Raw genomic sequence first — 17,009 nt, 5'->3', positions numbered from 1 at the left:
TGCATGAGTACTATGGTATAATCTGTTACTGTCTCACTGAAATGACAAATAGAGGATATGTATGAATATTTTGACTCAATTGTCTAGGTACATTTTTGTGTATCAACACTTTTTTGATGTCAGAAAACTGGTAGTTAAAACAAAAACTACGAGGATATTTTAAGTTGTATTTGTTGAAATCAGATCCATGGATATCCGAAAAACATGCCAATCACATGAAAAATAACTTGATCAAGAAAAAAATTAAATGGCTAAAAATAAAAGAACAAAGTTGATAATAACATTGGATATTTTTACAGACTCTTGTCTGATATGATGAATATATATGTCAGTTCTTATCAGTACTTTGTTATAAAAAGTGTATAAAAGTTTATCATTTGAGGAAATACCTTAGTTGTTTATCCTCATATCTAAGTTGCTCAGAAGATTTACTTCCTTGAAAGACAATAACAATTTTTGTATTGATTTTCTTGTCAATGGGTATACTCTAGTGAAATCATTTTCCTTTCAAAATTAAATTTTATTGAGTTTCCTTGGTAACTGGGAAACCTGTTTTCACATTAAAAATCAGAAAAGGGGAAAGTTGAAATACCAATAAACAACAACAAATGATTATTGAAATTCTATGTGTGTTTTCTGTTGTAGAAAATACTGATATTAAATGTTGGAATAGAAGGGTGATTTTATAAAAACAGCAAAAATTAAGACACCTGTGAACTTATCCCGATACTGTATTCCCTAACTGTCAGTGACTGATTCAATGGGGAAATAGAAAGACAGGTCCCTCTTATGATTGGGAAAAAAAACAAAATTTTCCCCGCTACAATCCATGCTCTTTGTTACAAAAACAGCCAATTGCAATCCCTCCTTACTGCAAACCCTAGATCCACCCCTGAAAATGTTAATATGTCTTTGAGGAATAATTGGAACAATCAGTTTAGCGGAGAAGTTTAAAGAATATTTTGTATTTTTTAGGTACATGCTATACCATTGAGATCTAGTTGGGTGATGACTTGTGCCTATGCTCCATCTGGTAGCTATGTAGCTTGTGGTGGATTGGATAATATCTGTTCTATTTATAGTTTAAAAACCCGAGAGGGAAATGTCCGTGTCAGTCGAGAACTACCAGGTCACACTGGTTACCTGTCCTGTTGTAGGTTTATAGATGATAACCAAATAGTGACCAGTTCAGGAGATATGTCATGGTATGGTTTATGTTATATTTGAATTGTCAAAATACGTTCCTAATTCTGATGTCACAAAAATATAATTTTGCTATGGGTTATATGTCAATGAATTGGCAACCCATCAACACATTCATTTTATGGTCATGGCCCTCAATAGAGCTGTCTTAAGAGAATGTTTTAAGTTTGTTTTATGAAGTTAATTTAATGTAGACAATTCAATATGTTCTACAGTCTTTAACATTGCTAAAAGAGAAAGTTATAAAAAATTACAAGTAAAAAATAAACCTATATAACATCTATATATCTACATTCAGAAGAAGGTATTTCCTATAATTGATATCATAAAATTTTGTTATGTGTGGATACAATGATAGCTATAGATATAAATTAAGTACTCTAAGAATCGAACTCTTTATCATATAAAGAATGTATGATGAATTTTAGACAGTAACCCAATAACATCAGAAAAATAGATAAAATATTTATAATTATTCTCATAGGATTTTATTCTTTCATCATTTCAAACCGTATTAATATGAATCAATTTTTCAACTTCCTTTACAGTGCATTATGGGATATTGAAACTGGCCAACAGACAACAGCTTTTACAGGACACACTGGTGATGTTATGAGTTTGTCACTCTCCCCAGACTTTAAAACTTTTGTATCTGGAGCATGTGATGCTTCAGCTAAAGTAAGTTTAAAGATTGAAATGACAGTTTAATCATATGCTGGTAATTCCAACACTCTTCTATGGTACCAGATACACAATGTTTGAAAATACCATTGAAAATTTATTGTTTGATAGGAAAATCAATATGGTTTTACCTTAAGTATTTGTTCCTGAAAACCTATGGCTAAAAGTTTTAAAAAAATCTACATTTGATGTTATTTCCTTGCTATGTTTTGTCATGCATGAAGACAAATGATAAATTAACTAGCAAAAAAATTTCTTTTTTTCACTGTTAGACTTACCATGGTAAAAAATGACGAGTCCCTGGACTCACCTTAAAAAGTTTTAATGAGAACCCTGTTGCATTAAAAAGAAAAACAATCAACATTAAAAAGAAAAAAAATCAACTTGGTTCTTGGTTAAGGTGTCCTGGAAGTGTATTGTCTTTCATTACCAAGCTGTTCTTTATGTAAGAAGAAGGAATATCTGAAACTGGCTTTTATCAATATTAATATCCACTTCATATAGGTCAAGGTCTGTTGTGATACATGTCTGTCTATTAATTAGTCTGTTGCTTTCCTGATTAAAAAAAAGATAAAGAATGCTTCAACCAAATTAATTGAAATAATGTTGCCATATAATGAGCAATTGGCTGCTGATTAAGTTCCATTTTTGTTGATATTGAAACCTTGACTTGTTTATTCTTACCCTTGATAAAACCTTTCCATTAATGCCTAATTGGTGACTGATTTTTTTCTTCCAACAATGCATACATCCAATTATCAGTTAGTTGTGGCATTTCAAGTTCAAAGTATAGGTCAGTCACAACAAATTCATCTACTCTAATGATTATTTCTAAACCAGTTTAAGCTTTACATTTACCTTAACAGTAATCCATGTCATCAAAAATGACAGTTTCTCTCCAAGTCATTATTTGTCTCGACTAAAAAGATAAAGGATCAAAATTGGATATCTCAGCAACAGATTGATGAAAATAAGTTCAGAAATGACTGACCTTTTTTTTATAGAAAAATAAGATGTGGTATGATTGCCAATGAGACAACTCTCCACCAGAAACCAAATTACAAGTTTACAACTATAGGTCATTGTACGTCCTTCAATTATGAGCAAAACCCATACTGCCTAGTTAACTATAAAAGGTCCTGAAATGGCTAATGTAAAAGTTGACTTTAAACAATTTAGCTTAGAAATTACCCCTGAAATGTAATAAATTATTATGAAGTAAGAAAACTTTGATTGTTGATGACAGTTGAAAGTCAGTTCTGATCTATGATTGTAGGCCCAATCATGTGCAGTTTTGATGTATAATTGTTGGCCCAATTATGTAATAAATTATTATGAAGTAAGAAAACTTTGATTGTTGATGTTCAGTTTTGATCTATGGTTGTAGGCCCAATCATGTTCAGTTTTGTTCAATGATTGTAGGCCCAATTATGTTCAGTTTTGATCTATGATTGTAGGCCCAATCATGTTCAGTTTTGATCTATGATTGTAGGCCCAATTATGTTCAGTTTTGATCTATGATTGAAGGGCCAATCATGTTCAGTTTTGATCCATGATTGTAGGCCCAATCATGTTCAGTTTTGATCTATGATTGTAGGCCCAATCATGTTCAGTTTTGATCTATGATTGTAGGCCCAATCATGTTCAGTTTTGATTTATGATTGTTGAGCCAATCATGCTCAAGTTTTGTTTTTTACTCGGTGGGTTTGCAGCAATAAACTGATAATTGAGACTAATGTAATCATAGCCTTGTACCATATTTTACAGTTTATATTTATATATGAGGTCTAGTTTTCAGTGTGTTTTTTGCACACTTTTAAAAGCCTATTTTGCTTCTTCCTCTTCCTCTGTCTACTCGTTCTGCTTCTCTTCCCTCTTGATTATGTCTTCTACTTCTGCTTTGCTTTTTTGGATTTTGTCCTCAATTGATCACAGAGGTGAGATATGTTACAATTCAAATATGTGATTTTGTCACCATAAGAGGACCCAATAATGAAAGGTCAATGACATTTGGTATGTAAATGCATTATGTATTACAATTGGCACATCTCATTTAAATGGAGTTTATTCGTCTCTGGCTTTTCAGTCCACAGTCATTTATTTTTGGCATAGCTTACCTGTTGGAAGTATTGCCATTGAAAGATGTTTACATATCTGTACGAAAAATATATTTTTCAATATCAAAATCAACTAAAGAAAACATGGCTACATGTAGCCTACTATGCAGTATGGGATTTGCTCATTGTTGAAGGCTGTATGGTGCCTAATACTGCTAACATCCACGTCCTTTGATCTGTGGTGAATAGTTGTCTAATTGCATATTCAACCACACCTTATTATATGAGAAAATGTTCTGCAAACTGATGATTTTCAATCTTTGTTTGTTTCACATGTGCAATATTGACTATTGTTATTAATTTGATATTTGACTGTACTTTTCCCTGCTAATCACATAGGCATGATCAGCAGTGAAATGTCAGATTCATTACCCTCTTATGTAAATCTGTCAAATATTGGATGCTGCATAATTAAAGTGACATTCAACGTCAAAGATTCAGTGATATATCATTAAAAGTCAAGTTATCTTCCAAGGATAATTATTGTCCTTGTAAATGCTCATTAAATTTCCAATAATCAATATTGTCAGGTGCTTAAGCTTGTTATCGTGTGCTTACACCTGTAATTAAAGCTTCTTAAAGGTGGAGCCATTGTTGTTGATCATTAGAGAAATTCTGGGAAGAGCATCTGGATTTTTGTCGAGTCTGCAACTTTTGTTGCATAAAGCTCGACATAGGGATAGTGATCTGGAGGATGCGGTATTAACTAACTTCTTAGAAGCTTTATACTTCAGAGGGTAGAAGACCTGGATGATTCATACTTGGTATATAGATGCCTTATGTTATGAAGTTTCCGTCTGTCATATGACCATTGTCCTTGACCTTATTTTCATGGTTCAGTGACTACTTGAAAAAAAAATTCAGATTTTTTGTAATGTTAATACACCAGTTTCACATTTAACTACTCATGTCTAATCTAATAAGCCAAACTATGAAATCACACGATAATTTCCGAGAGTTCATCAACTGGGGGCTATCGGTTGATAAGCAGTGACCATGCAGACTTGGAAAAAAATCATCTGATTTAATGTTTGTGTTTACATGTCAAAGCAACATGAGCATCATTTGAATCAAAATATAAAAATTATATTGACGAGACAACTTTATTAACAATGACACATTCAAAGATTATAAAACGGACTACTGCTGTGTTGTTGGTTGCGGTAATATACGATCTGATATGCCGCCTGGCTTTAATTGTCACAAATTCACGCTGAGGTCGTTCACTTAACGGGAAGAATAAATTAGATAAATAAGCGGGGCTCACTACATATTATTTGGTCATAAATTAAGAAGTCAATTTACACCTTAGCCATGTGGAATCCTCGTTTTACCTTGAACAATCTCACCAGGTGACAATTGATAAAAACGTACCCTTATCTATACATACAGTTACTGATAAAGGGCAACTATTTGATTGATTTATTCAACTTTTGTACACAATTATTTCCTGCATCCTGCAGATTATTCTTTTCCATCCTGCCTGGTCATACAAGGTTCATTGGTCAATATAGAATTTCCATGGTTTGGTCTGTTTCTTGTATACTATAAGCAATAGGTCTTCTATGTTCTGTGTATTGAATGATTATATTGAAGGTGTACATGTATTTTCCGGCTGGGTTTATCTGACCTTGACCTCATTTTCTTGGATCATAAATGTTAATGTGATACTTGTAGTAAAACTTTGTATGTAGGACTATCAACATAAAATCAATGGTCAGTATTGAAGGCGAGATATTTCAGTGTGTGCACTCTTGTTAAAAATAACATGGAGCTTGAAGTGACCTAATTGCAGTCTGAAATTAAGATTTTTATGTCGTTTGGATTTTTTTTTTACTCAAATGAATACTGTAAATTCAGAAATTATTGCAAGATGTTTATTGTTGCAAATAATGCGACTGGGTGAGATTCCCAATGATAAGAAATCGCATTCTGATTTCTGACAGATGTAGATATATCTGTATGCAGGTTTTCCACAAATTGCAATAATAAATGCACTCAATAATTTCTGAATTTACAACTTATATTGATATTTATTCCAATTAGGACGTAAAATATGCCTTATTATTCATTGCAACTCCTACATCAATCGTGACAGCCATTATGAGCAATTATTATGTTGTTGGAGTAGCCAAGGTTCTTTGCCAGTTTTTTTTATCAATTCAAAATGTATTTTGAAAATTATGCACCACAACTTTCAATAAAACTTTTGACTCTCACTTATCTACTTCACACTTTAAAGCTATGATGCCACTTTAATGCTATGCTGATTGATTACCTTGTTTGTAACGGTATTTTGCTTGTCATAAATATTTAAATGAAGGGCAAACTGAGATGAAAGTTTTCTGTCATGTTTTGCTTATCATATATATCTAAGCAATGAAGGGCAAACTGAGATGAAAGTTTTCTGTCATGTTTTGCTTATCATACATATCTAAGCAATGAAGGGCAAACTAAGATGAAAGTTTTCTGTCATGTTTTGCTTATCATATATATCTAAGCAATGAAGGGCAAACTAAGATGAAAGTTTTCTGTCATGTTTTGCTTATCATATATATCTAAGCAATGAAGGGCAAACTAAGATGAAAGTTTTCTGTCATGTTTTGCTTATCATATATATCTAAGCAATGAAGGGCAAACTGAGATGAAAGTTTTCTGTCATGTTTTGCTTATCATATATATCTAAGCAATGAAGGGCAAACTGAGATGAAAGTTTTCTGTCATGTTTGCTTATCATATATATCTAAGCAATGAAGGGCAAACTGAGATGAATGTTTTCTGTCATGTTTTGCTTATCATATATATCTAAGCAATGAAGGGCAAACTAAGATGAAAGTTTTCTGTCATGTTTTGCTTATCATATATATCTAAGCAATGAAGGGCAAACTAAGATGAAAGTTTTCCGTCATGTTTTGCTTTTCATATATATCTAAGCAATGAAGGGCAAACTGAGATGAAATTTTTTCTGTCATGTTTTGCTTATCATAAATATCTAAGCAATGAAGGACAAACTGAGATGAAAGTTTTCTGTCATGTTTTGCTTATCATATATATCTAAGCAATGAAAGGCAAACTGAGATGAAAGTTTTCTGTCATGTTTTGCTTATCATATATATCTAAGCAATGAAGGGCAAACTGAGATGAAAGTTTTCTGTCATGTTTTGCTTGTGGCAAAGAGTTATTTGACTAAAAGGTAGCCTTGTTGTTACTGATTACTATATCAACCTCAGATTCCCCCAAAAATGTATGCACGGGTAAAAAGGAAGGTCCTTTCCAAAATTTGTGAAATGTGGACAAAAATATGGGTAAAAAACTTTGCTTTTGTTATTTATGTCCCCTTTCACCTCTAAAAGTTGTAAACAAAAAAGGACAAAATAAATTAAAAAAATTAACAAACAGCACAAATACTTGTCATATTTCCAAAGAATTAAACAAAGAGATAATTAAAATCTAGGACTATCAGATATTATTTGATGTGATCTTAAAAAATTTGATTTCAATGAAAGGAATATGAAGATTGTGGCAGTTATAAAATGTTTCATCTTTTCAGTTATGGGATATAAGAGATGGTATGTGTAGACAGACATTTTCTGGACACGAATCGGATATCAATGCAATAACAGTAAGTATAAACAAGATTTCGTTTTTTCCTTTAGATACAGGTGCTGGAGTTCTTAAATGAAAAATCCTTCATAAATATGAACAGTAAATTCATTTAAGTTTGTGAAAAATCTACCACGGTTTTGTTACTATTAACAAAACTGCTTGGATAAGTGAATTAGTGTTTTCAAAGACATATCTGGACATTTTCTTATAGTTCATACAATACAACAAGATATTTTGGTTAAAAATCTCGCTTGAGTGTGTTGAAACAGTCCATTATTAGGGCCCCGTCGAATAGGGGACGCCCTATAGTGATCAGTCTGTCCGTCCGTCCTTCATTCCGTAACAAATTGTGTCCGCTCTATATCTAGAGAACCAATATGATTTCAAAGTTTGTACTTGACATGTATATTAACCAACACCAGAGGGTGTGTCATAATGTATGTACAACTTCCTAGGTAAAAGGTCAAAGTCAAAAACTTTGGTTTTAGTTGACAACCCCATGTCCTATGGTAAAGATCGTGTCAGCTCTATATCTTGTGAACTGTTATAATATCAAAATTTATACTTGACATGTATATAAACCAACACCAGAGGGTGTGTCATAATTTTTGTACAACTTCCTAGGTCAAAGGTCAAGGTCAAAAACTTTGGTTTCAGTTAACAACCCCATGTCCAATGATAAAGATACAAATTTTTTACCACACATTATTCACAGCGGGGCCCACAGAGATGGCTCCCATCTCAATGATATCTAGTAACTGGTGATTTGGTGGGACAACAATCTTGATTAATGTCTCTACCATATAATATCTATTGCATATATATCTAGAGATATTTCAAAGCGGATCACTAATGATCAAAAGAATTATTTGTGAAAAATCTGGAAGTTGGAAAAATAAAATTTAAAATATTGTTCAGACTATTTTATGATCTGACAGTTGCATCTTTTGATTTATTCTGATATGCTCAATTTATTCATCCCATTTCGAGGTGAGTATATGTCTTATCTGAACGAAATCATTTGCTTAAAAGCTGGGCTTACAGAACTGATTTCGACAGATTTCTCTATATATTACTAGTTCAATTGGGTGATGGTCGTTCGTTAAATATAAACAACAGAGTTCAGGAAAACCATGACTACACCATATAATTAATTATTGGTAAATGATGGACATGGGAAGATTCCACGAATTGATTTAAAGCTGACACTTGAGAGGTCGTAGTTGGAGATTGATATCAAATTCCAAATGTTCAAAGCTATAAACAAATGAATGATGTTCGAAAGAGTAACCAGAGAATGACTTTGATAATACCTCTGTGAACTAAAATCATTTACAGATTCTCAACTTACTGCTAGCAAACGGTATTATGTATTGATTCTGCAACATGTATTCAAATTGGTTATATTGATTTATTCATTACTCAAGTCAATACTACAGTGCATGTTTAACATTTTAATCTCAAAGGATTTGATAGATACTATGACAATATAAAATGAGATAGTGAATAATAAATGAACCTGTCTAAACATTTATACTACATATCCTGACGCCTGTAGATAAGGGTAAAACATTATACTTGGATGAAGATCAGTATTTTCCCTAGAAGCTTGTTAAAGAATGTTCGTCATGAGTTTTAAAGTATAGGGGCGTAAATTTTAAAGAATTGTAACTTATATGGATTGTCGTCCCACTTTGCAGAAATCTTCAAGGGGAAATTTAGTGACATATCAAAATTAAAAATATATATATATGAGATTGTATGAGGCTTCAAAAGGATTAAGGAAAAACCTATTACAGCAGAATGCATTGAGTGTGTAGGTAAAGGTAGAATCTTTGGTTAGCTTGCTTGTTAGCTGAACCGTGAAGTCATTATTAGGTTAGGTAAACTACCCTCCTTTCGGAGTAGTCTAGTCCTACAGACAGATAACCAATCTATCTGTCCGAAAGGAGGGTAGTATACTATACCTAATAATGAATTCAAGGTTCAGCTAACAAGCAAGCTAACCAAAGATATTACCTTTACCTACACACTCAATGCATTCTGCTGTAAACATCAGATAAATGTTCATATTCAGGGTAAAATGTGTAACAATCATGAGTCATATTAATTGGATGAAGCAAGACTTTGATGTCAGTCATGGTTTCCAATATTTATTATTTTGATTGGCACCAAAAGCTTCTTTCAGTTCAATTTGAAACTAATCATGTTAAGTGATGCTTTGTATAATATATGATTTAATATGTGACCATATGTTGACCCATGGTTGCTAAATTTAGTAATTGTGTCTCTGGTGGGGACTTGTCTCATTGGCAATCATACCAGTTCTTAGTTTCTACTTTTATATTAATTGTATATAGTGATGAAAGGGTATGCTGAAAGTTAGATAAAAATGTAGAAAATGCAGTTTTGTGGCAGAATTCCTATTGAAAGTCCATTATTCTTTCATAAATCAAAAGGTACCCTTTAAAATATATTTTTTGCATCATAATAATACTAAGTAAAAAGAACAGACATTGTACCAAGTCAGGTTACCTGGACTCCGTTGGTCATTGTTGTTTGTCTTTCAGGGATGGGGTAATCGTAATCTGTAATCGTAATCGATTGTAATTGATTACATTTTTTCCAGTAATCGACAGTAATCTGTAATCGAAGACATTTTCGATTACATGTAATCGTAATTTAATCGATTACAGCAAAAATTGTGATGTAATCATCGATTACTTTTCGATTACATTTCGATTACTTTAGTAAAATAGTTTGATGAAATATAACCTATTCTAAATGAAAGTATGTATGTATTAAACAGAATGTATCAATATGATTTACGAGTTTATCAACTGCTTTATATCTATCTATTGTCACAAGCTGCATTATGATCAACCAGATCCCCTACCAAATTTTACTTTATATCTAGCTTTTGAAAAAAAAATGGATTTATGTGCTTGTCAATAATTCAAGACCTTATATATTAAAATAAGAAAATAGATTTGAAATAAGAAAATAGATTTAAAATAATAAATGAGTCTTAAGTTAAGTACTGTACTACATTAAAGTAGTAAGCTTATTTGTATTAACATTCTTTAAAGCATAATCTTAAACAAGAGTTGGAATTTTAGATTAGAATAGATAATCAGTTGATTCCTTATAATGTTATGATATAAAAATCAAAAAGTACACAAAATCCTTTCGACAATGAACCATTGGCTATGCACTGAAATTCTTTTGGAGAAATAGATACATGTATCCCATTTTGACACTATGAATATATATTGTTTATAATTTGATTAGAGAATAAAAAAATCTAAACACAATTCTTGTCTTTACTAATCAGATGATAAAAGACTTCTAATAAATAAGATGTAGACTTTGTTTTCATTTCAATTATGTCTAATTAAGAGGGAGATTTACATTATTTTGCCCCAGGTTATAAATTGTACTCCATTGGCAGTTTTATAACCTGTAATTGGGGTGGTTATCCAAACAAAAGGATTAATTCATGCATGACATTATAATTATAAATATTGATCTTTGAAATTAGCTGAACTAATTAATTATTCTACTTTTTTCAGAGGAAAACTTCCAACATTGCAATTAACTATGTTGAATAAAAATATACCTGTTTTTAATGAGTAAAAACAAAAAAAACTTGCAATATAAATAAGTGATTGATGCAATGCGATGTCATCTCTCGTTCATGTTGAAAGCCAAATTTCAAGAATGTTTGAATATTTCTGATCCTCAGTAAGAGATTCCATCTAGAAAAAAAATGTCAACTTAAAATTTGAAAACAATGCTCTAAATGCTGTTTTTGGTAAATTTCTAAATATTTACTATACAAACGTTGAGCAACATAATTGTGTTTAACTTTAACTTACTTTTATTATTTGTTTTGTAATTTTGTAAAATGTAATTGACAGTAATCGAAAAGTAATGTAATTACTTTTGATAAAGTAATCGATTGCAATCGATTACATACAAAAATCAGAGTAATCGATTATTAATCGATTACACAAAAATCCTTCATGTAATCGATTATTAATCGATTACATTTGTCAGTAATCGTGCCCATCCCTGTTGTCTTTGTATGTATAATGGGGGGGGGGGTTCTAGAGTAGTTGGTTGTATTGTCCAGTACTATTGGTAATACTGTGGATCTATTTATTTTTGTTGATATCAATTTTTTTGGATTGAGAAGAAAATTATTTCTGGATATTTGATTTTGTGGATAAAAGAAATGTGTTCGCTTCTGTTCACAAGTTTCACAAAATTTGGTATCCCATGCATAATGATGAATCGACAGTACTTGATTTTTTTATGCATCATTATTATTTATAGTAAATCTATTTTCTTTCCAGTATTTTCCCAATGGATATGCCTTTGCTACTGGATCAGACGATGCAACATGTCGCTTGTTTGATATCCGTGCTGACCAAGAGATAGGAATGTATTCCCACGACAACATAATATGTGGTATAACATCAGTTGCCTTCTCCAAGTCTGGCCGTCTGTTGCTGGGTGGATATGATGATTTTAACTGCAATGTGTGGGACGTTCTTAAACAAGAGAGAGCTGGTAAGTTTGTGTTGTATTTTGCAAATTTACGATCCTCAGTGGCTATGTGAGGGTCAGCATCTATTTTGACAGGCAATAAAGGTCCTTTACTGCTTCGAGTCTCACTAGAGAGAAAAATGGCTTATGTCATTTAAAATGCTTGGTTGTTTTTTTCTTCATTCAGGATGTACAGCTGAATTTTTTTTGTCCTTTTAAAAGAACATGTACCTGATTTGAGTGTACACATAGAACACCAGCCATGAATTCTGAAAACCATGTTCAAAGTCAAACATTGTTAAACATGTTACCATGTGTTTTTTTGCTTTTTTACCTATTTAGTACCTTTGTTACAACTGAAACAAAATGTAAGAATCTTATCAAAAAGAATTTTAATTTATTAATCTTATTTAGTTTTACCTTTTGATTTAATTTTTAATTTTTTTTGAAATTGTCAAACATTCTGGAAGCTGGTTATTGGTAGTTAGTTGTATATATAATTTTTTTTACTTGGAAATTCATATAATATTTATTGCTATACTTTAACATCTGGATTATTCAATTCAATCACAGTTTATATATATATATATCTTTTTAATGATAAATTCATGCAATATTTGCAACTATACTTTGACTGGTGATTTATTCCATTCAATTATATTGCTCATTTTATGAATTGTGATTATTTCAGGTGTATTGGCAGGTCACGACAATCGTGTCAGTTGTCTAGGGGTAACCGAAGACGGAATGGCTGTTGCCACAGGATCATGGGACAGTTTCTTGAAGATCTGGAATTGAGGAGGGCACACATTGTAGCCCCCCTCTATTTTATAATCCTGACTATAATTTTTAAAAATGACAAAAAATCCACTGGATCTGTTGTGATTTTAGAACTAGAAACAGATCTTGATCAAACCACTTGTATATGTTTAGGGGGGGAGGAGTGTAAATCTGTGGATGGAATTCTGTTTGATGTTTATCATGTTTGCTTTATAGTTAGGATACAAACCTTTTGAAAAGGAAATCGGAACAACATATTTTACATTGGATATAAAGGAGAATAATTTCGCCTGTGAATATCTAGTGTAATTGGAATAGAAGACGTCAAACAATTAAATGTTTCATTGCATTTTTAACATATAACAGAAGATCTTGGGATATTTTCAAAGAGTGGATGTGACCAGATGTGCTTGGTTATGTGTGTTTCTTATTTTGAAAATCGTGCACTTAGAACAAATTTAAACTGGAAACTTGGCTGTGTATTACCGTTCTATTGCATAACACCATGTAGTTCTTACTCTAGTTTTCTTTTTTAAAGTGCTTATAAATATTGATTTTGTGATTTCTTGCACTGTGTAATAATCATCTTATTGTATAAAATCATAGGATTACACAGATTAAATAGAGTACCAGTTGAAAACTGGAAGCAGGTATACTATCGTTAAATAGTATAGTTGTAGTTATGTGCATTTTTTTCAGGTTGAATCTCTTAAATAAAAAGAACTAAAACGTCAATTCACTTAGAGTGAATGAGCCGAAAAAAATAGTACTTGTATATAAAATTGAAAAATTTTCAAAAAATTATCAGACCCAAGTATAAAAATATTGTTAAAAATAATATTTTCAAAACTATTTGATTTCACACGGTTTCAAAAGTAAAATACATGTTAATTGAGCACCACTTTTGTTCAGAAAGAAAATGTATTTTTAAATGTATTACTGATATTTTTCATTCATTTTTAAATTGATTTGCAAACAGTTTGCATGCTAGGAGTGCAAAGATTTTGCCAATGAAATAGTGCAATGGTATATATATATATATATAACTTAATTTTACATGGGATTGTATTGTATGATTTGAATTTTCTGTTTGTTTGACACTGAGTAATATCTTGTGTATGTTTATTTTCTAACGTTCTATATATAAAAGTCTCAAATTTCTAGCCATTACATTTTTCTCTATTTAATGTTCTTGTCATGTTTTATATTTATGTAAACTGAGTTGTTTCGAATGCATTTTTTCTTGTCTGGAAAAAATTTTAAAAGCACCAAAAGTTTGAGGTGAAAAATTCAAAAATAATTCATGATTTGAACTTCAAAATTTGACCTTTATCAGGGAGGTTGGATTCAGGGTTATATGTATGTTTAAATAACAGCATATATCCTGTATATTTATCTGTATGAAAGGTGTACGAACGTTGAGGATGTTCAGTTCAAATATTTTTGAACAGTCTGTCCCAGTTAATTATATTCTGAATGTATGTAGATAAAATATATATATGTATTCTTATTATAACTTTAAATCATGTTTTTATGGCAGATTAATTTTCTCCCACCCCCTTAGTTTGTATGAGCACATGTATAAATGTAGTTCTGATACGATACGTTAACACGATCATTCATGAGCTCAATACTTGTGAGTTTTTTTTTACAAAAAAATCTTAATGAGAACAAAGGCTTGTTAAGGAATGAACATTTCAGTTCAACTTACGATCAATTTTAGTTGTAAGATTTTTTGTGAAAAGAGCCACGGATAAGTGTTAATATTAACAGTGTGTACTAATGGACCATAATAATTTATCATTTCATAAAACTAGCACAATATGGTATACTGTACATTGCATCTATAATTTATAAAAAAGCAGAAAGATTCAGGTTTTGATAATACATGTAAATGGTTAACAAAAGGGGTTGTACAAAATTCTCAAAAAGCAATTTCAATTTGTCAGTTCATCGAATCTAAAGAACAGATTTATAGAATAATTTTAGATAATAATTGAAAAAATTGAAATACCTGTACATGTAGTTGTTTCAAAGTACATGTGATAATTTTTTGCAATCCCATACATTTATAAATTTTTTGTCTTTTGCAAATTATTTTAATTTTGATTCTAATTTTGCTTATATTTAAGTTGAATGGTAGTGTTGTATGTATAGCCATTACACATAAACAGTTTCTGTCAGTTATTTAGATGATTTTTTTGATTTTTTCTTATGAAATTTTCTGCAGATCGAAAAAGTGATTCATTGAGTCTTTTTCATGAACAGTTAAATTGTTTGAGAGATTTAAGTAGTTAAAAGCTAAAAGTGATTACATAGTAATTTGTGTATCTTTAGTCAGTCTTAAAGTGACCCATTTCAATTTGACTTGAAAAGATTGAAGACAAAATAGTTTCCATTGGAATTATATTTAAAGTCTGTTTGAGTCATTTTATTTCAGAAAACATTGTCGTATTGATATTGGCTTAGACAAGTAAACAATCTTACTTTTCCTCAGATATAATTTAACAACTGAGCAGGGTTCTCACTAAGATAACTCCATGAGTTCTGGACTAACAGACAGTAAGCTGGACTCACCATTTTCTGAACAGATGAGTTCCAAGTTTCAACAACCATTTGTTAACTGGAAAAAATTGAATTAGAAACTTAAATCTAATTTAGTTCATCATGTATAGAACAGAAGAGTTTATAAATAATGAAATAACTTGTTTAATGCTTGAAAACATCAACGTTGACTTTTTCAGAACTGTGGATTCACAATGGAGTGGCCAAAACTGACAAATCACGTCCCTGGACTCATCTGGAAATTTCTTAGTGAGGACCTTTCAATTAGGTTAAACAGGTTTCAAAGAAACAGGTTCTCTTCAAAACTACATTATGTAACAAAATCTGAAGTAATGAAATGGACTTTTTAACAAATCTGTGTCTTACCCTTAATATCACAAGTTTAAATGCATACCATGTCTGTAATTTGTGGCATTAGACTGCCACTTATATTACCATGGCAACCCCTGCAATTACTAGTCTTAACACACATTATTATTGTTGAATCTGTCTAGAATGTGTATTTGTACTTTTCATTTGTCAAATAAAGCTTTTTGTCATTAATACAGTGTTTTTTGGTATATTGGGGAAACAAAGGTTCAGCTTAACCATTTATTATTTGCGAGTTTAAAGTCAAGAATTTTGTCTTGGTTAGTGACTTGGGGACTATAGAAATAATCTTTAATCCTCTGGTCTTCTGGATTCAAGCGCTCTGGGTCCTACATTTCTTGTCAAATTATAAAAAAATTATATCAAAGATGTTTCGTACAATATCCAGAATCTGTAAAGATCATCGTTTTAAGGGAGTTAATAGCCCTGAAATGGAAATTTGCATTAAAATATAATTAATATGAGGAATGCTGCTAAGTCCTCAACATTTCGGTTTCCAGGTGAAATCTTTTGAGCTTAACAACATATTTACCAAACTGGTTTGACAATGGCCCATATTTATTTTGGGGTTATAAAGTCAAGGGACAAGATAACAGCAGCTATTTATAGGCTGAAAATTGTGTAAACTTTTGATTTCCAGATGTAGTCTTTTGAACCACATGTTCAACTTGTACAAACTTTGTTTGATAATGAATTCCCTATGAGTTTAGGAAGACCCCTATGCATGTCGGGGTTATCAGGTGTAAAGTCCAGATCATCCCACCTATTGAGATACTGAAATTAGGGCAAAATTTTGGTTTCTGGGACTCTTTTCACAAAAAATCATGAGTAGAAATACTCATAATAATAAGTAAGTCATACACATTACAGTATGAATTGGGATCAATTTTAATCGTGAGATTTTTTGTGAAAAGAGTCGCTTGGTGTTGTCATTTGACCCTTGTGTCCAACTTGTACAAAACTTTATTTAATAATCAATCATGGGATGGGGAAGACCCTATTGCTTTCAGTGTCATTAGATCAGGTTAAGGTCAATGCAGCTTTTGATGGACTGAAATTTTGGCAACATTTTGATTTTCCCGAATTTTATCTTTTATGCCATTTGTCCAACCTACACCAAATTTGAAAATACCTCAT

General features: G+C 31.3%; 1 protein-coding gene across 2 annotated transcripts in view; it reads left to right on the top strand.

Annotated features, from left to right (window-relative positions):
- LOC127720224 (guanine nucleotide-binding protein subunit beta) overlaps window positions 1-16,046 on the top strand; it is a 36,503-nt gene extending 20,457 nt beyond the window's left edge. For both annotated transcript variants that reach the window (XM_052226706.1, XM_052226707.1), the window contains 5 exons: window positions 976-1,205; window positions 1,752-1,881; window positions 7,552-7,623; window positions 11,966-12,182; window positions 12,850-16,046. In XM_052226706.1, the coding sequence (XP_052082666.1) occupies window positions 976-1,205; window positions 1,752-1,881; window positions 7,552-7,623; window positions 11,966-12,182; window positions 12,850-12,956 (756 nt within the window). In that variant the 3' untranslated portion in view covers window positions 12,957-16,046. The remainder of the gene's footprint in view (window positions 1-975; window positions 1,206-1,751; window positions 1,882-7,551; window positions 7,624-11,965; window positions 12,183-12,849) is intronic.
- The last annotated feature ends 963 nt before the right edge of the window (window positions 16,047-17,009 follow it).

The sequence above is a fragment of the Mytilus californianus genome, unplaced genomic scaffold (assembly GCF_021869535.1).
Source record: "Mytilus californianus isolate M0D057914Y unplaced genomic scaffold, xbMytCali1.0.p SCAF_11, whole genome shotgun sequence".
Lineage (NCBI taxonomy): Eukaryota > Metazoa > Mollusca > Bivalvia > Mytilida > Mytilidae > Mytilus > Mytilus californianus.
The sequence above is the reverse complement of the archived record's forward strand: the minus strand, read 5'-3'. Positions and strand labels throughout refer to the sequence as shown.